Below are 23094 nucleotides of genomic sequence, written 5' to 3'. Positions count from 1 at the left end.
GTAATACATAAATTATTTTGTCTAAGGATCTCAATTCCACTAGATGAGTTTCAATACTTATAAGCTTATTTTGATTTTTGGAAAAGTTGGTGTACCTTTTGCTGGTGGCTCCTCCTCTTTTCTAGGCTTGAGTTTTGGAAATTTCTCTTCTGGAACAGCTCTCTTGGGTTCCTCAGGCACTTTAAAGACAGATTTCACTTTAAAGAATTGTTTTCCTCATTCAAATCACAAAATGGTAGTTGTGTAACAGCAACTCAAACATAAAAGACTTGACATTTTCATGATTTCAAACAGAAAACAATGATAACAGTGACAACAAAAAACCAACACCCATAACTAGTGTATTTGGTAAAGAGAAGAGGGTAAGCAGAACATTCTGGGTATCAAAAGGCCGCATGTACCTTTTGGTCTTGGAGGCTCCACTTTTTTAGTAACAGCAACATGAACTTTTTCTTCCTGGGTAATTTGCATGTGCCTCTCAGTCACTTGAAAGATAATTTTAGGATTATGGAGTTGTATTACTTTAAGTGGAATTTTAAAAAGTGTATTAAGTATATTCAGTTCAGTCGCTCAGTCACGTCTGACTTTGCGACCCCATGGGCTACAGGCCTCCCTGTCCCATCACCAACTCCCAGAGTTTACTCAAACTCATGTCCATTCATTCAGTCAGTGATGCCATCCAACCATCTCATCCTCTGTCGTCCCCTTCTCCTCCCGCCTTCAATCTTTCCCAGCATCAGGGTCTTTTCAAATGCATCAGTTCTTCGCATCAGGTGGCCAAAGTATTGGAGTTTCAGCTTCAGCATCACTTATATTAAGTATATTTGCCAGAGGCTTATGTGATTTTAGAATACAGTTTTACAAGGTACACACAAATAAGCTTCACAACAAGTGAGTAATAACCCACCAAAGACAAGGCAATAATACATCACTGCGGCCAACATACACCAATAACCTCCATATAGAAGGAGAGACTGAAGGACAGCCGTGAGAGGACGAAAGACAGGACATGTCTCCAGTTGCCGTGCTGGGGGCTTCGTTTACCTTTGGTGGGAGGAGGTTCTTCTATCTTAGCCACTTTGGGAGGAGCCCTTTTTTCAGGAACTGGTTTCTTTGGTTCTTCTGGCACTTAAAAGACATTGCACGACACGGTCAGACACAAAAGTGTGAAAAACACTAAACACAGGCACACTTATTTCTTGTTAATGTCATAAAAATTTGAAGAATGTATCAGTTTAAGATTGAAACACAGGCATTACTTAAGAATAAAGGAAAACCCAATATACCTTTGGTGGGTGGCACCTTTTCCTTTTTGGGAACTGCAGCAGGAATTTTCTTTTCTGGCACAATTTTCTTCGGTGCTTCAGGAACTTTAGAAATATGAGGTTTAAGAATATTAGTCTGCATTGCAGAAGAAGTGCCATTCTTTTGGGGCAAAGAGCTCACTTTATGAAAGATCAAACATTTACACAAACATTAGTGACTACAGTCAGTTAAAATGTTTACACATAAGTTGGCAAAACTGAGGCAGTTACTCAAACTAAAAGCATTATAGCTATGAAGACAAATGGGTCCCATTTCTCAGAGACAGAATTGTACCTTTAGCTGGTGGAGGCTCCTCTACTTTAGCAGGAATTTTCGGTTTGGGTATGATTTTCTTCTCAGGCACTTGAAAAGATTATAAAATATATTTGTAGAAATGTCCAGATTTATTTTTAATAAAAATTTAAGGAATTTTTAAATTAAACATATTTACTGATGTTTGCAATACAGGCAATGAATTAACTATAAGAGAACATTTAGAATGGGACAAGCCCAACACACAGGGGCTAGAGCTAATCTAAGAGCTGGTCTACCTTCGGCGGGTTCAGCTTCCACTTCCTCAGAAATAAAGTGCTCCTCTTCTTCTACAATGTATTCCTCAGGCTCCTCCATCACTTTAAAGATACCAATTTTAAAGAAGATAAGCCTGTCGTGTTTTTCATGTTCAAATTTAGCTGTACTTTATTAAGTCAAAGAATAAGTAAATAGTGAAAGTTTAACACTTGCCAAATCCCTGGGTGTTCTCATTTATAATACCCAAAGAAGAAGACTTTAATCAAAGCACATGCCTTCATAAAGAGTACAGAGACTGTTTCGGTAACTTAATTTTACAGTGTATCATAAAGATAACAATGCTTGTATTCACAGGAAGAACAGGACAAGCACAAGACATAGAACAATTCTAGTGGCTGAATTAACAAGAACACAGGAATTTGAAGACAAGTATTAAAAATACGATGACACTAGATTTGAAGGCGCAGGGCAGAAATATATACTTGAAGAATTGTAAGTAGGTTTATAAGAAAGAAAAGACCTGGATTACATAGGAAAAACCTGCTGAGAACTTGGAATCAGGACTCCCCACTGCCCAGTTTTACAAGAGTAGGGATGGTGAACAAGGTTAACAGTCTTCCTGTGGTTTTTGAGTCTGGGTGTCTAAGGTTAATTACAGAATAGAGAGATCTAGTTATGAACATTAGGAGTAAACTGAATAGGCTACCTATCTTTCCCCTAAATCTTCTGGACTTAATGAAAGCATAAGAATATCCTGCGGTGTCTTTCCTTTTAATTTAGAGTCTATAGTACTAAAAGAAATTTATAATGCATACTGTCAAAGGCTGAAATTAGATTCATGCAATGAGAACTTTCCTTGTGTACATGTTAAGCTTTCCCAAACATTTCTAGAAGGGATAGGGCCCTTGGGATCCATCAGATTCCTGACTTGTGCCTGACGTCTCGGCCTTTCCCAGGAAGCACAACAGAACTGGAGGGCTTCCTCCAGGGAGTCAAGTGTTCTCTGTTCTAAGGCTTTCCATCAAGATTGCACATCTGGATTTCACATGGTGTCTCCTTCCAAGTGGGGAAGAGGCCGGACCCCTTTGATTAGTATTTCAAGGGCATCTGACTGTACAGTTCTATTCACCGTTTCATTAGGAAGACAGTACATTTATTAAGAAACTTGCTGATTAATCTTTAAAGCAGAGGTACATTAAAACTTTCTTAGTAAAGTTTTTTCAGATATACTGCTTTAGCCACAATGCTGAACTTTAGCAGCAAACCTAGGGCTGTCTTAATTCATTAAAAAGGTTGAAATAAAGCTTGTTGCTCAGTCCTTAAACCATAGAGAACTAACATTATAGGCATGCGAACATCTAAATAACAGGCTGATCTAATAAAAGATATTTCATGATTGCTCTCTCCATACATGGATCGCTGGAAAGGCCTACGTGCTCAGTGCTTCACTCTCAAACCTGGCCAATAAGGTCATCTAATTCCTTGTTCATTTAAAATATGTGAGTCAGGCCACATTATTGAGTTGTGCTATCAACACTGTTTTGTGTTGCCTATGTTTTAGACATTAGTCTACATTCAGCTCACCATACTGAAACCAAGTCCCATCTACTGAAAGGGTAACTGTATATGAAGATACCTGGACCTTTAGTTACCTGTTTAAATATGAAGCCCTGTCTCCTACATAGCCAAGTTAAGAGGGGGTGGACAATAAATACACTGGATGTTTAATTAATGCTTCTAAATCTTGCAGTTTGATCAAAAGACACATCAAATAAGGCCAGTAGATGTTCACTGAATTTGTATCACTTTCATTAATCTGAGTACACAATCTGTGAAGGAAAACAGCTTATCAAGACTCCAGGTCATCACTAGCTTATTTGCATTGTTTACCTTCATATTCTGTAACCTCCACTTCCTCCTCCTCTCTTTCCTCTTCTCTATAAACTGAAACGGATACTCTTTCCTCTTCTTCTGAATAACGCCATTCCTTCTCTGCAGATATTTTAAAAGATGAGATTTAATTTAAATTCCACCGGAAGAGTCCGTTGAAGTTCTGATAATAACCATGTGTTCCCTACGGGTGGATGATGTCCTTCTATCTGCTTAGGGGTGGAGCTTCATAGGACTTCCTCATTGCAACAAGGAGAGAGCTGGTTTCAGAAGAGGGGATGCTAGAGCCCACGACCGAGAAGAATACTCAACTTATGCCCAAGTGTGGCCCCGTTCACGTTTATCCCACATTCACCATCCCATTCACTTTCTTAGAATGATTCAGGACCAATGCAGACACAAAACAGTCTTAGAGGCTACAATAGACAGACAATACTCAGGACAACTTCTAAAGTAAACGATGTGGCAAGAAGAAAAGACTTGCAGGGAACACACGCAAACTCATTTCTCCCCTCACGCCTGTTTATATACCTTCGTGCCGCATGACCTCCACTCTCTGAGGAACTGTGACCGATAGTTTTTCTTCGGCAGCAAATCTTTTTTCTTCCATGACCATTTTCTTAGAAACTTCGGCTTTAAGAAAGCATTGAAATTAGAGCTTAAAAAGCAAGAGTCTTAATCAAGAGTCTCCCTAAAGTTAGGGGAAGACTTGCCCAGTATACCACTCTCCCTAACAGTCGGAAACGAGTTACGTATCACAAGTATATGCACATAGAAATTCTATCCGAAGAGAGACAAGGGGTCAGTACAAGAAGACATCAGGTAGGAAAAAGAATTCACTGGCTCAAAGATTTTTGTCAGAGGCATGAAACAAATCCTACCTCGAGGAGGAGGGGCTTTCTTAGCGACTGGAACTGGCACGGGAACTTTCTCCTCTGGGACAGGTTTCTTAGGCACAGCTGGTACTTTAAAAACATGGTCCACTTTCAGAACTTGAGTGTTATTTCACTGAAGCTCAACACCAAACACAGATACACACTCACGATCCACACATATCACAGAACTAACAAAATCATCATTTGCCTTGGAACATAAAATTGTAAAGATGGTTCTTGGAGAGACAGAGAGAGAGACAATACCTTTTGGTGGTGGAACTTCTTCCTCTTTCCGAGGGACAGGTCTTTTTTCTTCGGGAAGTTTCTTCTTTGGTATTTCTGGCACTTAAAGGATAGTATTTGATTTTAAAATTCTCAGAAAGGCAAAGAAAATGAGCAACATAGAACTGGCAGGCCCACTAATGAAGACATGCAACTAAAGAAGCCTGAAGAAAAGACACATTTCTTTCATGGAGACGGGATGGGGTACCTGCTGGTGGTGGAGATTCCTCTCTTTCAGTGACAATGGTTATTTTTTCTTCTGTGACAACCCTCTTCTGTACTTCAGGAACTTGAAAAGACATTAATTTTTAGAGTTGCCTTTTGAATTTTCCAAAGTAGCTTATGCACAGTTATTTTGTAAGAAAGTAGGCAGGTAGACAGACAATGTTGTTGAATTCTTACACCATAAAACATTCATTTTGAATTAAACTAAATGAACAGATAATTAAACACAAAAATGTTTTATACTCAAGACATAAAGATAGGGCTTCCTTACTAAGCAAGTCACTGTACCTTTAGCTGGTGGAGCTTCCTTCTTCTTTGCAATGGGAACAGGAACCTTTTCTTCAGGAACAGGTTTTTTGGGCACCTCTGGAACTTAAAGGTGTTAAAATACAATGTTAGTTCAGATAGATATCACTTTCATGAATGGATATAAGCATGAACACAAATCTTTATGTAGTTCATTAATGCTGTTATAGATTTTTTTATGTATAGGCAAAATAATGCAAAAAATTAAAATACAGTGTTCTAAAGGCCATGATACAGTGTTCTAAAGGCTATGATAAATGTCTTATGTGATATTACAGAGACATTTAGGCAACTAAAAAGGAGAGTTATATACACAGAAGTATGTATACACAATTTATTCTTTATATATTGGTATACTTTTGATAAAAAATCAGTAATTACAGAAACAATATAGAGTATGGATACAGTATACAGAAAAATCTCTTTATGCTTTGTATTGAGAACTGGAATCTGTAACAACATATATATTTTGAGTATATTTTACCCAAGACTATCTTAGACTTGGAGAAGGGCATGGCAACCCACTCCAGCATTCTTGCCTGGAGAATTCCATGGACAGAGGAGCCTGGCAGGTTACAGTCCATGGGGTTGCAGAGTCAGACACGACTAAGTGACTAACATTTTCACATCTTAGACCAATAAGTCATTAGAATGGTTGTATATATATCATTATTAATTTTTTATATTTCTCTTCTGGGTTTTTTTTTTTAATTTGCTTGTGCACCTGTAGTATTTACAAAACTCAGGAAACACTCTTGTGCTAGGCTAGTCCTCTCAATATGACACTGAAGTGTTCATTTGGTTAAAAAAAAAAAAAAGACTATAAAGAAACAAACATACTAACTTGAAAAGATACATGCACCTCAATGTTTATAGCAGAATTATAATGTTAAGATAGCAAAACAATTTAAGTGTCCATCTCTAGATGAATGAATAAAGATGTGGTATATTTTTACAATGGAATGCTACTCAGCCATAAAAGAAAGAATGAAATGTTGCCATTTAAAAACGTGGATGAACTTGGAGGGTATTATGCCAAATGAAATGTCAGCAATGAGTACTGTATGATATCACTTATATGTAGAATCTAAAAAACAAAATAGTGAACACAGCAAAAAAGAAACAAACTCACAGATATAGAGAACAAGTTAGTGGTCACCAGTGGGGCGAGGGAAGAAGGCAGGGGCAATACGGGGGTAGGGATTAAGAGATACAGACTATTATATATAAAATAAGCTACGAGGATACAGTGCACAACCCAGGGAATACAGCCAATATTCCATAACTATAAATGGAGTATAACCTTTAAGAATTGTGAACCACTTTATAGTACACCTGAAAGTTATATAGTATTGTGCATCAACTATACTTCAATTAAAAAAAAAAAGAATACCTCTCCTCCCCCCAGGATGCTGAAACAGCCAAGAGTTTGAGAAACAGAGAAGCAGACTTGATTCAGGAAGAAAATGGAAAATTGAGAAATCAGGCAAAAGAGAACACTACATAAAATGTGTGAGCCTGCTTTCTTTCAAGCTGGATGATACTGGATCTCTATAACTGACCAGATGTGTGCAGTTTTGTTGCTTCCTCACCTCCATAAAGTAGTGTCCATCACTAAAACCCCCAACGCCAACCAAATCCAAAATCGAAGCCAGAATTAACACATTTCAATCCAAACACACATGTATGCAAGATCCCTTCACTCACTAATTAGATAATTGCAACATTTGTGGCAAGTGCCTATGCTCAATTAATGTCTAGAGAAATATGGTGAAAGTAACTGCCCAAAGTTGATGCTTCCAATTATTTAAGAGTAGGCCTTATTGACTTTTCAGAAGAGTGGCTGTTACCAGTAACACAGCAACATCTTTACCTTGTTAACATTCAGTTCTACCAAACTCCCTCCTATTAATCTTTATCTTCTCATAACTCATGAAAGTGTTTTTTTTTTTTTTTTAAATTAAGAAATGGTCACATAGCTGAGGAGTGAAAGAGCTTTTCCTAGAAACATGCCCTGTAGAAAATGAATTTCACAAATACTTTTTCTTTCTCTAAGGGAAGATGTTAAAAATTTAAGATAGCAGTGTGATATAGCTACTTTTTAAAAGTGACTTCTGTCGTTCAGTATCATAAATAATGTATGTCAAGAGTAGAGCCCCAAAGCTGACAAACAAACGAAAAACACTAGGGACATCAAAGACACCAGAGAGACAGCAAAGTAAGTACGAAGACTGTGTAAAACGAAGCACTGGCATTTGGAGCAAAGGGGCAGCCTGTGATCAGGTCTGGTGTACCTTTTGGGGGAGCAGCAGGCTCCTTCTTGGGCACGGGAACTGGCTTTTTCTCCTCTGGCACAGGTTTCTTGGGAACTTCAGGAACTTGAAAGACACGATTGTTGAAACAATATTGAGAACTCTAGTCTCCTTCTGAGACACTTAAGACTACGTTAAATCATAAATCCTCAGTAAGAGTGAAAGAATTTAGGAAGTAATTTAATTCTCTCTACCTGTGATGAAAATACATGCTAAGTACGATACCGTAGAGACATTACATATATTACATGAAGTTGACAAAGACCAAATTAGCATGGTCTGGAGTCTAAAAGTGTTACTGACATTTGTATAACATATACCACAAATTAAAGAAATCAATATACACAGGATTAAACTATATTACAACTGGTTTACAGATGCTATCTCATTAACACACAGATCCAACAGAAAAAGCTATAAGAAGATAGACACTACAAATATTTTTCAAAAACGTGATTCTACCTTTGGCTGGTGGGGGCTCCACCTTTTTAGGAACAGGAACAGGGACCACTTCTTCTGGTTTCTTGGGTGGCTCAGGGACTTCAAAAAAAATGGGTTGTTTTTGAGAAACTGTGCATTTTGACAAGGCATATATTGTTCTGAGGCTTAAAGAAAATATATTCTGGTTTTACACCAATTGAAGGCAACAAAATTACGTGTCATAATCAAGGGTTAGGGGCAATGGGCTAGGGGCTAGTTAGAAAATGTGCCTGTCACTCACTTTTACCTATGGAATCTCTTCTTTCCCAGAAACAGGTTGGAATGCCCCTTCCTCAGAGGTATGAGGGCCAGTTTCTCAGACACCAGTTTTAGAAATTTTACTTTTATAAAGTCACTGCACTAGAACAATTGCATTCAATTATCTTAAATAATGTTTGTATCCTAAATGTTTAACATTTTGCCTGGGCAGAGAAGAGGGTCAGTGGTGGCGGGGACGGGAGCCCTAATTTGTAGTCTGGATCAGTTTCCAAGTTCCAATTTTCATGGTGGTGCAAATACATGCATCCTGGCTACTGATAATGATGTCACTGTCATGGAGTTTGGAAGGGACAGGAAGTAGTGCAAAATGATCCAGTATTTTCACAACTCAGAGGCAATCCACATAACCTCGGAAACATAGTCATAGTAAAAGGGGGAACTAATGAGTTTTGAGCATTTATTACCATAGTTTTAAATATAATTTATTTAATTTTATATAATTTTTTAATCATGGAGGTGTTAAATGCTGGGTAGCCAATTCCTGAAAACTTAACATCAGCTCTCGTGAGCTGGTAGGAGCTTGCTCCAGGACACTGTATTTCTATTTCTAAATGGTTGGTCACTGGATCATAAGCTTAGTGAAGTGGGAAACAGAGCTGCTGTGAATTGTCATTCTTTCCTCTAGTATCCTCCTCATGGGTCTTCTCACCTGCCTATGATTTCCTTTGTATATAGTGGCTGTAGGTCTGTGGACTGTGACTAAATCTATTATTTAATAGTAACAGATTCAGATATTTGGAACTTTTAAAAAATGTTACTTTGACACTTTTAAAGGATTTTAAACTTGGAATAAATCACTAATACCTTTGGGTGGAGGTTCAATCTTTTTGGAAACAGCAACATGAACTTTCTCTTCGGTAACAGTTTTCTTTTGTACCTCAGGGACTTTAAAAAAAATGTACATATTAGTTCCTGGTATGCCGTACTGTAGGTGATATTGCAATTTACAAAGAATATTGAAATACGAATTAAAACAGACAACTGAAATGAAAAGATGACAAAGATTCACAAGGAGACAGAAATATCTACATGAACACAGATTAGATAAGAAGAGAGATAAAAATCCATCTGAAGCCCTTCCAATTGAGCCCCATATTCAAATTTGCCTTGTACCTGTGACTGACACCTCCTCCTCCTCCTCTGTGTGAGCAGCAAAGAACATCTTTTCTTCTGAAATAACCATCTTCTTTGTGTGTACAGCAGGTACTTCAAAGAGAGTATTTCACATTAGTATTTCTTTTTCCAGGAAAAGACATCAAATACATGGCGTGTATACTATATTTAAGTTTTTAGTTGCAGAATGAGTGGGTTAATGTGATAGCTTAAGAACAAATTCAGTATTGACGAGGAAACAAATCATGTTTTGATCTATAGGGACAAACAACCATGCAGCCTTTATCAAATACTATTAAATTGGAATCAAATAGAGACAACTTCTTCACATGTGATGCGGTGTTTTCCCAAAGCCATTAGGGCTTATTTACATAAATGAGAGGATGGGAATATTATATGTAATAGAAAACACTGCAAAGTAAAGTTAGAGAACTACTGATTAAACACAAATCCTTCCTTAATTAGGAAATTATGCAATTTTAGAGTGAAACTAAAAACAAAGTTATTATTTACATAAATTATATAAATGTGCAACATAAAATGTATATTATATAATATATAACATGTATTTATTTTGGTGATTTCATATTTGTGTACTGTTCAGTAATATATGTACACATATCCATACACATAAATAAAAATGTTTAAAATTTGTAGCTGAAAGACAAAGATGTATACCTTTCACTTCAATAATTTCTTCCTGCACTGGAGTCCGAGAAGGTTTTTGTGGAACAATCTTCTTTGAAACTTCAGGTACTTAAAAAATATGTACAAATATATTTGTATTGTGAAGAATATTGTTTTGCACAAAATTTTAAAAATCTTAATTTAGAGGACTATATAAATAACTAACATGTGACTATATATTAGTAAACAATTACTTGTGTACATGGTACTTGAAATGTTTTATTATCAGTTTTTTGAAGTCAAATTCCTTCCAATTTACAGAGAAAATTTTTTTTGAAAAATAGATGTACGTAATGGATATTCATTGAAAGGATTGATGCTGAAACTGAAGCTCCAATACTTTTGGCCACCTATGCGAAGAGCCGACTCAATGGAAAAGACCCTGATGCTGGGAAAGATTGAAGGCAAAAGCAGAAGGGGGCAAGAGAGGATTAGGTGGTTGGATGGCATCATCGACTCAATGGACATGAATTTGAGCAAACTCTGGGAGATAGTGAAGGACAGGGAAGCCTGGTGTGTTGCAGTTCATGGGTTCACAAAGAGTCAGACATGACTTAGTGACTGAATAACAACAATGGAATATTTGGAAGGTATAAAAAATATAATGTGGTGGGGAAAAAAAAATCACCAATTCAGCTACTACCCAGAAGCATGAAATGTTTTAAATAATAATAATACCTTTGGTGACTTGAACTTTTTCTTCCTCCATTCTTCGAGAAGTCTTTTCAATTTTTTCAACTACAGGCTTCTTTACAACTGTAAGCATTTTAAAAAAATTGCAGTACTTTTAGAATTTCTATTAAAATAGTCTCTCTTCTTCTTTCATTTTTAGAGAGAGAGATAAGTTTGTTGCACTGAACTTCAAGTACAAGCTTCTGTACTTCAAGTATTTTGGCTTTATTTTATGCTTACCACAACAATCTGTTTATCATCTTTTTTATGTTTACATTAAATGAAGTAGGTAGATATTCTTAGAAAAAAATCATTGATACAATGAAGCTTCGAGAAGAAGTTGTGTCTATTGGATTAAACTTGTGATTCATACATCTTTGCCCAGCAAGCCATGATCATGGTGTTGATGATATGATCTATTTAAATAATTCCAATTACATACCTTTAGGAGGTGGAAGTTCTTTCTTTTCAGGTACTTTTGCTGGAATTTTCCTCTCACGTGATTCTTTAACAAAAACAGTAATAAAAAGGAGTGGTTGAATACGTAAATTCTAATAAATTGTATCAGTTTGCAAATGATGTAAATTAAGAATAATATACAACTGTGTAAATTATTGCATTTGGGATCTTTATTGCTAACAGGATTACTCAGGCCAGATTTAGAAGCAAGATCAAGCAGAGATAGCAAGGTAGTAAAACTAAAACTTGAACTTCCACACTAGAAAAGAGCACTTGGAATTCAGTCTTAGTAACAGGACTAAATGATTCAATTTACAATAACAAAGCATGAAAGTAACTCTGAAGAAAATAATTCTTTAAAGATTCTAGAGATTTCTAACTTTAAAAATGGAAACGGTCTTTTCATCTATTTCATATTCATTACGAATCAGGTTAATAACCTTGAAAATAGAACTGAGCAACAATGAGGAAAAGAGAAAAATAAATCACCCAACTGATACATACCTTCATAAACCTCCTTTTGAACTTGGACGACTTCTCTCTCTTGGTAAGTCTCCTCCCACTCTTCCTCTCCTTCGTCATAACCTTCCTCCCTTTCATAGTATTCTTGCCCTTCTTCAAAATCTTCTTCCCATTCCTCATGAACTTCCCTCTTAGCTTCTACCTGGGTCTCTTCGTAATCTTCCTCTGGTTCCTCATAATAAGGTTCTTCATATGGCTCCGTATACGTTTCCACCTCTAGCTCATCGTAAGGTTCTTCCAAAGATTCTATGTAAACTTTCTTCTCCTCGTAGACTGCTTGCTTTCTCTCATACACAGCTTCTTTTTCTTTCTGAACCTCTTTCTTTCTGGTTATGGTCGTTATTTTCACTTCTTCAGCCTTGGAGGATACATCAATAATTTCAGGTGCTAAAATAAATTTAAAAAGAAAAGATTAGCATATTAATTATATCCACACAAATTACTTCACTAAACAAAGTCGATGTCATTTAGCAATATCAGCATCTCGGATTTTAGCATCAATTTGATTATTTATGTTTTCTTTGTGTTGTGGTGCTGCTTAAATTTTTGTTGATTATGGAACACGATCAGGAGGGACAAGAGACAGTCTACTCTTAATCTGAGAATTCTTCCCATGTGTACAAAATGGCATTCAGTAAATATTCTTAAATGAACACATCTTCCATTGTTTTGTGGGAGCTCCAATTTGTAAAACTCTTAGCTTTTTTTCCCATGGAATATCTTAATCTTTGATCATTATATGGAATTTATATTTAATATTTCTGCAGCTACTTACAATTCCAATTCTTCTTTCAAAAACAGTACTAATTGTAAAGCTACATTTTTTAATATTGAATATAACTCTTTAGTCAGTTTAATAAAGATAATATTTGAAATTCTGTAACTAAATCAATTAATTTCTTTTGTATGACAACTTTAAAAATACTAAGGCTAACATTATTCATATGATCCTTAATATCTGTGTTAGCTACAGCTGAAATAGTAAGAGGTGATCCCTCCTTTCTAGCCCTAACCACTTCTTTCCCTGTGTCTACTGCAAAGAGGCTACATAAACATCTGCCAAGGTTTCTTTCCTGGAATTTGACCAATATAAAATAGCCATTATTTCTACTGCTAATTTTACTGTAGCAGAGGAGACTGCAATTTTATAATAAGTTGGAAGCCTAGTACATAAGAATACAATGCGGGGATAAAAATCTCAGCAAGAAATAGAATATTTAATAATTTCATTTACCTTCTGCTGGAATTAAGGCAGTAGGACGTGGTGGCTTCTTGGGAACCTCTATAACTTTGAAAACATAAAATACAAGTTTATTTTCAGATTATGCATTTTTTAATGCTTACTAATCCTATATACCCTTGTTAGTCATTTGTATGATCTGTGAAAACTATTTGTATACCAAATGCTTTTATAAGATGCAAATTTGCTCACCAGAAATGGTCTGCAATGCCATGCAAACGAAAATATGAGAAGGGTAAAACTTTTTTTCTAGCTTAGATTGATTTAAAACAATTTCAATTAATATGAAACATAAAGAGAATATTCAGTATGTCTGATGCTGAAACATAATGCTAAAAGAAAATAATTTTTTTCAGGGATTAATGATAAAGTTCAGGAACTATCCATGGCTTTTGAGCTTCTCCTTATTGTATTACACTTCATAAATGACCACTCAGAAAAAAGTCTCAGTGAAGGGGTACCCTGTGCTCCTGAGTTTTCCTTCTTTTTAGGAGTTTGCTGCACTCTAATCTTAGCCAGATGGATAAAACTGTTTGCATAAATTTAGCTATCTATTTTTCTTTCTAAAAATTTCCCAAGTTACAACAAAAACTTAAGGTAGGTAAATTGATGCCCCTGTAAAAAGTATTTTTCTTCTGTGGGTATTGACATTTAGCTCAGCTGAACCCAGAAAGATGCTGAACTGGTCTGGAGCAACCACTCAAAGCTAGCACCAGCCCTTTAAAACATTCTATTTGAGTGACTAGAGTAAGACCAAATGTTGGACCAGAGGGCAGTGCCTTCTTTAAATCACCATCCAGAGATAATAAGAACTCTCTGGTGTGGCCATTGGGTGTCAAGGGCAGACACAGGCAAAGGAGGACAGGGGAGGAAAAAAAATGGGAAAATAAAGTTGAGAAAGAGAAGGTGAGGAGTGAGTCAAAGAAGACTGTGAGGGTGAGTAAATGAAGAGGTACTATTTTATAAAGTCACACTCTTAATCTTCCTCTGTCCTTCCCTATCTGGACTTAAATTTTTTTAACTAAGAGAAAAGCTGAAAGACTGAATTTTGGGGGGTGGGGTCGGGTGGTGCTGTGCAGCTCGCAGGATCTTACTTTCCCGACCAGGGATTGAACCTGGCCCGCAGCACTGAAAGTGCCAAGCCCTAACTATTAGACTGCCAGGGAATTCTTGGAATTTTGATAAATCATAATACCTTTAGGTGGCGGTGCCTCTTCCTTGGGCTTTGCGACAACCTTTTTAGCATCTTTCTTCACAGCTTTTTTGGTCACTAAAAAATAAGATGTCAGATGTAAATTTTACTAAAATGTTTTCAGGAGACTGGGAGGCTTACTGAAATTTATTTTTTCCATATGCTTGGATGATAACAAGAGACTCTGTACATTATTGTAAGATGCCTGTTTCAGAAAGATTTTGGACTAGAAAGTAGAAAAATTTGGGGGGAAGGAGAAAGAATATGTAAGTGAAAGTGAAAGTCATGTCTGATTGTGATCCCATGAACTGTAGCCCACCAGGCTGTTCTGTCCATGGAATACTCCAGGCAAGAGTAATGGAGTGGGTTGCCAATTCCTTCTCCAGGGGATCTTCCCCCTGAAGATCTTCCCAGCCCAGGGATTGAACCCCGGTCTCCTGCATTGCAGGCAGATTCTTTACCATCTGAGCCACCAGGAAGCCCACACTGATTTTATGCCTGCTTCAAGTTTTTGAAACATCCAGGGCAAACCCAGGTGATGTCATGTATAGAAAAGGTACACTATTTCATCTTTGTTTCACTTAGGTAAGACTGCTTTAAATTTGTCAGGAATAAGAATAACAAGTGAATTAGTAACATTAAAGTTCCACCTACGCTATATCGTGGTAATTTTCTTTTGTTAATGCTAACATATACCTTGATCCTGGCCCCAGACCATAACTTGATTATGGCTCCTAGTATTCGTGAATAATGACACTGTTTTGAATTTTTTAAATGTGATTTAATTTCTCAAGTTTCCCAGTGGGTACTTAGTCGTGTTGACAGTAGTGCTCAAAGCATAAATCACTCATTGAGATGAATTATTATTCCTGACAACTAATATAAGCAGAAATCTATTTTTTGGTATTTGATTCTTGCTCATTTTTACTATCAGAAAGTAGATGAAATATAGTTAACTAAGTTTATGTAAGTTATAAAAATACTTTTCTTTGTTATTGAGATAGTTTAATCATAAAACTAGAAGTGTTTTTTATTTTTTTGTCTTTTAACTAGATTTCCCCTAAGGCTAGCTGAAAATTTTCTCAAGCTTTTGACACCAATTGTAATGGCTATTAGTGGATTAGCCTGGAGGCTTGACTTTGGGAAAATGTGACCTTGACATGCAGAATTTTTTCCTGATGTTGCTGGGAGAATTCTGACAACAGTTCTGAACTCCTCAGAACTCTAGAAAGTCCAGGCACTCTGTTGATTAATTAGTTGAGAAGGTTCCAGGCACAAACAGTACAATTTATCTACTGAACTATTTAAGAGGGACAATTCCCTGACACACTCAAGAGTTTATTGGAGAGCTCTTTCCTTAGCTTTAGAAAAAAAAAAAAATCAAAGATATTCTAACTCATATTTTATAATGAAATAGTGAATTTTAAGGAGTAGTTAACAGTGTAATTGAGGAAAAACACAATTTTAAACCTGACTATACACTAGCATTTTTTATTTCTATAAGTTTCACTAGGATTTGATTTTATTATTTTATTGCTATACAGAGTAGTTAGGAAAATATGAAATGGGAAATCAGCTTGTTATTAATGCTTAGACAGTGCACTAAGTCGTGTCCGACTCTTGCGACCCCATGGACTGACTGTAGCCTGCCAGGCTCCTCTGTCTATGGGATTCTCCAGGCAAGAATACTGGCAAGAATACTTAATGCTTAAGTGATTTTTAAAAAATATTTTTTTCTAATTATTTTCAGACTTTTAGGCACATATCCAACACATTTAATTAATACTAAAATCATGTAACTTACATTTTGAAAGGCAATCCAACCTGCTGACCACTAGAGGGCCAACAAGTTGCACTAAACAACATTTTCCAGGTCTGTATATTCAATAATTAAATCCTATATTCTGGCATTTAGGTAGCTAACATATAATACCTTCAACACGTTTTTCTGGTGGTTTCTTTTCTTCAGGTAATGGTAGCAAAAGAGGGATGGGAGGAACAGCCGTAGGAGGAATTTCTAAAAAAATAAATGCCATCATAAGTAACATGGTTTGGTTTCTCATTTTGTGTGAAATACAATGAAAAGTCTCATGCATTTCTTTCAGTTCTTCAAAGGTGGTATAGTAGCAGTTCAATAGTCAGACCACATAAAAATAGCATCTATTTATAATTGCAACTACTCTTTTGCTTTGATTTTTAATTACACCGTGAAGAAGATAAAGTAGAAGGATACTATGGTTTGGCACTGGTAACTTTCTAGTGGTAGGCAGTACATTGCTTCTTTTTTGTTTGTCTCATGCTAAGTCGTGTCTGACTGTTGTGACCCTGTGGACTGTAGCCCGACAGGCTCCTCTGTTCATGCGATTTTCCAGGCAAGAATACTGGAATGGATTGACATTCTCTCCTCTGGGAAGTATTCCCAATCCAGGGATCAAACATGCATCTCCTGCATTGCAGGTGGATTCCGCTGAGCCACAGGGAAGCCCAGTGGTAGCATATTGCTGCTACCATATTCAAGACCGGGGCTGGGGGTGGGGGTGGTGGTTTCTTTCTTACCTTCTGGTGGTATTGCTCTGATTGGCATGGTTGGAATTGGAACTCTGGAGTCAGGAATATCTGAAAAGAGACATTTAATAATGATAAGAACCAAAAGACTGAAAGCTCAGATATTTATTAGACAACTAAGATGTGTTTGGTTGTTAGGCATTTCCAACAGCAGAATCTAAAATATAGAATCAAAGATATTAAGATTCTTCTGTAAGCAGTGACACATGCAAATTCATTCCCTGTGACAATCTGTTTTGTTCTATGGCCACATTGTTTGACCTGATCCTAGAAGTCAGCTGAATGTGACCTCATTACCTCTAATTTCCCAAACTCATAAAGCCTAACGTTGGTATTATTTTCCTGATGATAATTTTACTGAATAATATTTTATATTAGTTTGGCTTCTATCACTTACAAAATTACACTGAATGTATTGTAAGCAAGGATTGATTTTCTTTTCTTTTTTTTTAACTTACCAGGAGGCTTCATCTCAAGTTTTATTTCTGTAAAATAAAAAAAAATGATGTATTAAAAAATTTAATAGAATTGTCTTGGCAGGTTACTTTGTCGCCAGAACCGCAGTGTGATTTGAATGGGGTGTTTTCTGACCTTTGGTTGTCAAGTACAGCTCTGCGGTGCTTCTCGCTTCACCTCTGGGCTCCAGTCGAGCAATTACTGAATAGACACCTAAGGGAAAAAGATGATGAAAACTGTGTGTTCTGATATGTTTGCAAACAACACTTCTTTGTTTAAACATAGTATTCATTTATATTTTTCTTTCCTAGGAAACTACCCTAGACAGAGTCATAGAGTATAAGTGTAAACTAGAGAAGAAATACATAAAACAGGAAAAGCTTAAATTATATATTCACAGGGACACTGTCAATTAAGTCACCTTCATCATCTGGGGTCACGTTGTGGATGGTCATATAATGGCAGCGCCCATCGTTCCTGAAGTTGTATTTCTGGCTCTCGGTCAGTTCCGTCGGTCCTTTGTACCAAGTTACGATGGCGTCATCGAAGGACACCTCACATTCGAAGGTGGCAGACTGGTGCTCGCTCACAACAATGTTCTGTATGCGCTTTGTAAACTGAATCGGTTCAGCTGTTTAAATAAAAAAGAGTTCAAATTTAGTTTGGGAGGAATTTCTTTCACTGTGCTTTTCCCTCAGATGTTCAAAGTGTCTTATCTTTTTATCTGATTGGAGAATAGCCGAAAGGGGCTGAAAATATAAAACAAGAAGAAAGTACACTTCTTTGCATCAGTACCAAAAAATTAACTCAATATTTAAGTGTACTCTTGTAAGATTAATGTGGAAAAGTAAAGGAATTCTGCAAGTCCTTATAATATTCACATGAAGAAAATAGTCAAGGTGCTTATAATCCAGATAAAACTTAAAGATGCTAGTGAAATGGGGGCTTCAAAAGAAAGGGAACATAAACTTCATCTTACTATACACTTTATTCCCTTTTGAAATTCTTTCCTCTGTAAAAGAATTCTGCCTTTCAGGTTCTAGAACTGTTTATTACGCGACCTTTATAACTTTTCTTGTGAAATAATTTTAAACTCAATAGGAAATCTGCTCTTCTAAGTTTCACAGGATTCATTTTGAAGAGTTCTGAAACCTGCTTTGCAAGCACCAGTGGGCAGGCATGGAGTCCACCCCTTGCAAATGGCAAGGTGTACAGGAGGAGGCAGGGCTGGAGTGGAGATCCTCCGGCAAAATTTCATCTGGAATTCAATGTGTCACAGCATTGTGAGCAGCTTAGATATCATATATAGTCTGGTGAGCTTTTTTTTTTTTTTTTTTTTTTAGGCTATTTATTTATTTATTTTTTTTTTTTGGTTTTAATTTTATTTTATTTTTAAACTTTACATAATTGTATTAGTTTTGCCAAACATCAAAATGAATCCACCACAGGTATACATGTGTTCCCCATCCTGAACCCTCCTCCCTCCTCCCTCCCCATACCATCCCTCTGGGTCGTCCCAGTGCACCAGCCCCAAGCATCCAGTATCGTGCATCGAACCTGGACTGGCAACTCGTTTCTTACATGATATTTTACATGTTACAATGTCATTCTCCCAAATCTTCCCACCCTCTCCCTCTCCCACAGAGTCCATAAGACTGTTCTATACATCAGTGTCTCTTTTGCTGTCTCATACACAGGGTTATTGTTACCATAGGATCATATAAAAAATAGGCAATTATTTTAAAAATAAGTGGTTTCAACTTTTAAATGGAAAACTATTAAAAATTTCTGAATTTTAAAATACAACCAGACCTTGATATCCACTGTAAAGCAAGTCAGAGATTTTGAAATGCTTATGTAAATAAGAAGGCACATAAGTTGTTATTTCAGCAGCTATAAATGGGTAGCAATGCCTGGAAGTAGAGCCCATCCTTAGAGCCAAATGTTGCTGAATACAGTCCAAAGCTGTAGGTCTTTAGGAAAGAAAACTCTTTGCTTCTAAATCTTGACATTCCATTTCATTTCAGAGATTCAGAAGGTTGGAATGTGATCTTCATGTGAAATAACTGTTTTTGAAAAATAAGTGCTAATCATATATCACATATATTATTAATTCTATCTATACAGTTTCATACAGATAGAGTCAAACTGATGCCTATAAACAAAATGTCATCTCCTAGTGAAGACATATAGCCATGAAATCTGGTCCTTTCTCTAAGATTTATTTCTAGGATTCAAAATCAGAGACGTGAGATTTATGGCATTTAGTAGAATTGCAAAAAATTGAATTTAGAAGAAATCATGAAATTTATCAGAAATAACTGTTAGAAAGTCGTGTCATTGTTTAGATTGAAATCTACTGGTCCAAACCAGCTATAAAAATGAATCGGCACTTATGGGAATACTTCCCTTTTGATTTTGTATAGACTTTGAGACATGAGTGCATGGTTTGCCATGAGTGTGTTGGGAAATGGGATCGCACAAGCACTTTAGGCACGTGAGAGGCAAGGCTGCAGGGGTTGTGCATAGTATTTGCCTCTGACTCATGCTGTGGTCACTCCAGCCATACTCTTTCACCCACCTTCAATCCTGAGCTCTGCTGAAGTTTCGAGGTCTTCGTGTTTGCAGGTGTATCGACCCTGGTCCTCTGCTCGCACATCTGCAATGGTCAGCTTATGGACTTTGTGCTCCACTTCTGTTTTGTATCGACCTTGGGGTTTAAGGATTCTGCCATTTCTGAACCATTCAGATCTTACATTTGGCACTGAAAACTGGCAGGTCATGGTACAAGTCTGGCCTTCTTTCAAAGTTACATCCTGAAGATGCCGTTCCCAGGCAGGCTCTGTGGGTATAATACAGTACATATTTTGTTTGATATCACATGTGATGTATTCAAAAGTAAATTCATCTCATCAGTTTTTTTTTTAATAATAAAACTCATTTTACTTACCAATTACAGTTAGTTTAGCACTAGCAATGTGTGGACCACACACCAATCTGTAATTGCCCTGGTCTTTAAGTTGACAGTTTTTGACTCTGAGTGTATGTCGATCACCATCAATGCTTATTTCAAACTTATCACTGGGTTCCAGTTTTTCAGTTCCTTTGTACCATGAAAGCTTGATTTCTGGATAATTAATCTTAATGTCAATTTCAAACACAGCATCATTATCTTTCAAAACTGTCTGATTTTCAATGTCCTTGATCAGAGTGACAGGCTAGGAGAATAAAAAATTAAAATGCATTAGTCACTCCTTCCCTTGTAATTTCCAATAATTTGTTCATTTTGTCATCAGCATGATTCATTTTACCTCTGTCTGTGACAGCCTTTGCTGAATAAATGATACAAGTTCCTCAAATTCCTTCTCGTCTTTCTCTGACTTCTCTATTTCTTCAATTTCCTAAGGAGAAAACAGTAGAATTATTACATATGGAAAAGATTTTGAATTAGAAGATGGATGATTATATTCAGCTTCCATTCTTTTTTTTTTGTTTTTTTTTTCAGCTTCCATTCTTGATGCTGCTTAGGTTATATTAAGATATTATACAATTGTAGGGTCTGGAAATTCAAAAGGTGTAAGCTAGATGTTTCAAGTGTGAATTTTTAGAGATTATACTATACACAAAAGAGCATACCAATCTATGTGTCTCTTCTCCTTCAGTTTGCTTTAGCAGTTCAAATGCTTGAAGAAGACCCCGGAAATCAGTGATTCCATACATGCGGGCATATTTTTCGTATTCTTTTGGATCAACATTTTTGAGAAGTTCCATGATATCAATTTCCTCTTCTTCCCCAGCTCCTTTCTTTAAGACTGGAGTCCTAAATGAAATAAGAAATAAACATGAATTACCTCTCTTCTACTTATTCTGAATTGTCTACCATCATTCAATGATTATAAATATAATTACATTTTATTCACAAAGTTATAGTTCTGTGTTCTTTATTTAATAACTACCAGTTTTACCATGTTAAACAAACAAACAAAACTGTGAAACAAACAAACAAAAAATGTGGGTTTGGAGACGGAGTGGATTAAGATTGGACCATAGTGCCAGGTACAGAGATTGATCAAAGAGTTAAAGAAAGGAAAGAAAACAAGTATTCTTGTAAACTGTACAACAAAAGAGGCTACTGAAAGAAAAAGGAAAAATGATAACAATCATGGAAAATATTAATAACGAACACATATATATCATGGGAAATGTGTAGAAATTAAATGATTGATTGATCATGATGAAACATAATTGGTATTGATATTACTGGTAATCATGGAAAATGTTTAAAACAGTTGATCTAGAAAGCCATTCAGAGTAAGGAAAATTACAGGTAGAACCAAAAATTTGATGTCTAGACACAGATTTTCTATAAGCCATTTCCTTTGTTCAAAGTTTTAATAAAAATTTACTTCGTTCTCAAAACTTTCTGATGATTATTTAGAAACTGACATTAAGGTACCACTAGCTTCCACTCAAATACTATATATTTCCTTAGCTGTTAAAACATCTTTGTGCTTATTTTCTTTCACAATCTGAATCTTGGAGGGGACGGTCCACAAAGGGAATATTACCAAAAGTGATGTTTTACGGAACTTACTTTTTCAGCATTGCTCTAAGATCTCCTTCAATTTTCTCTTGTTTCTTCCTTTCATCCACCTGTAGATTAACATTACTTTCAATTTCACCATGTTTATTAAATGCAACACATCGGTATAAGCCAGAATCGGTTTTTGTGGTGTCTCTGATCTCCAGCTTTGCTTCATCGCCTTTTTGGTGGATCAGTATTCGACCTCCTTGGTTCAGTTGCCTCCATTTCCCTTTTGTCCACTTAACATTTGGAATTGGGTCACCTCCAACTTTTGCAATGAATGTTGCAGTGGTTTCTAAGGAACAATGAAAACAATTCAATAAAAATTTAATTTTCCAAAACCAGTTTTTCTGAAATTAAATCAGTGGTAAAATGTACAAGATAGATGAAGATATACTTTTCATGAAGTACTTACTTTCTACAACTCTGATACTCTGAGGTTCTGATACGAAGAAGAGTTTTCCATCTACTGCTGCTTTCTTAGCTGCTGGGACGGCAGCTGGCTTGTCTAAAAAAAAACCACATGTACATGTTTTGTTATCACAATTACCTTAAAATTGCAATAAATAATTTTCTTTGAAAAGTAGACTTTAAGAGTTTGGCAATGTCACAAATATTATGAACTCTATATGAGTGGATTGCAGAAGATAAAGCAATTTCACAGACATTTATAACCAGTGACAGCTACCGCAAGCAGACTGAACTACAATCACATCAATAGCATCAAGTTTTATACCTCTAGACTTGGTTTCATTACATAGATTTCCTTTAGGGATATAATATCAGGCTATCTGATATTATTAGTTAGCATTGCAACTTGACATGAATTTGAACAAACTCTGGGAGACAGTGGAAGATAAAGCAGCCTGGTGTGCAGCAGTCCATGGAGTTGCAAAGAGTTGGACATGACTTAATGACTGAACAGTAACAACAAGTCAGGCTACCTTATGTCACATTATTACACAGGATCATTTCTGGAACTCCATTTAGTTATGTTTTTGGATATGGTGAAAAAAATGTCAAGAAATGTGATGGTGAACTTGGGCACTTTCAGAAAATTCATCTGGAAATTATTGCCATGAAATGATCTAGTATTTCAATTACAATGAAGAGGCTAT

General features: G+C 36.2%; 1 protein-coding gene across 50 annotated transcripts in view; it reads right to left on the bottom strand.

Annotated features, from left to right (window-relative positions):
• The window catches only part of TTN (titin), a 276354-nt gene that overhangs the window by 152394 nt on the left and 100866 nt on the right, over positions 1–23094 (bottom strand). For 47 of the 50 annotated variants that reach the window (XM_070798610.1, XM_070798811.1, XM_070798618.1 and 44 more), the window contains 33 exons: positions 22392–22484; positions 21986–22271; positions 21028–21211; positions 20703–20792; positions 20342–20609; positions 19973–20233; positions 17813–18022; positions 17527–17604; positions 17394–17420; positions 16927–16986; positions 16304–16387; positions 14374–14448; positions 13173–13226; positions 11921–12325; positions 11400–11462; positions 10964–11041; positions 10277–10354; positions 9599–9691; positions 9290–9370; positions 8189–8266; positions 7709–7792; positions 5397–5480; positions 5092–5172; positions 4866–4946; positions 4608–4691; positions 4258–4359; positions 3727–3828; positions 1857–1937; positions 1600–1668; positions 1287–1370; positions 1045–1128; positions 402–485; positions 96–179 (listed from right to left, as the gene is read on the bottom strand). In XM_070798610.1, the coding sequence (XP_070654711.1) occupies positions 96–179; positions 402–485; positions 1045–1128; positions 1287–1370; positions 1600–1668; positions 1857–1937; positions 3727–3828; positions 4258–4359; positions 4608–4691; positions 4866–4946; positions 5092–5172; positions 5397–5480; positions 7709–7792; positions 8189–8266; positions 9290–9370; positions 9599–9691; positions 10277–10354; positions 10964–11041; positions 11400–11462; positions 11921–12325; positions 13173–13226; positions 14374–14448; positions 16304–16387; positions 16927–16986; positions 17394–17420; positions 17527–17604; positions 17813–18022; positions 19973–20233; positions 20342–20609; positions 20703–20792; positions 21028–21211; positions 21986–22271; positions 22392–22484 (3750 nt within the window). The remainder of the gene's footprint in view (positions 1–95; positions 180–401; positions 486–1044; positions 1129–1286; positions 1371–1599; positions 1669–1856; positions 1938–3726; positions 3829–4257; positions 4360–4607; positions 4692–4865; positions 4947–5091; positions 5173–5396; positions 5481–7708; positions 7793–8188; positions 8267–9289; positions 9371–9598; positions 9692–10276; positions 10355–10963; positions 11042–11399; positions 11463–11920; positions 12326–13172; positions 13227–14373; positions 14449–16303; positions 16388–16926; positions 16987–17393; positions 17421–17526; positions 17605–17812; positions 18023–19972; positions 20234–20341; positions 20610–20702; positions 20793–21027; positions 21212–21985; positions 22272–22391; positions 22485–23094) is intronic. The other 3 variants (XM_070798688.1, XM_070798707.1, XM_070798723.1) reach the window with 3 other exon arrangements.

The sequence above is a fragment of the Bos indicus genome, chromosome 2 (genome assembly GCF_029378745.1).
Source record: "Bos indicus isolate NIAB-ARS_2022 breed Sahiwal x Tharparkar chromosome 2, NIAB-ARS_B.indTharparkar_mat_pri_1.0, whole genome shotgun sequence".
NCBI classification, from domain to species: domain Eukaryota; kingdom Metazoa; phylum Chordata; class Mammalia; order Artiodactyla; family Bovidae; genus Bos; species Bos indicus.
Note: the sequence above shows the minus strand (reverse complement) of the source record. Positions and strands in the feature narration are given on the sequence as shown.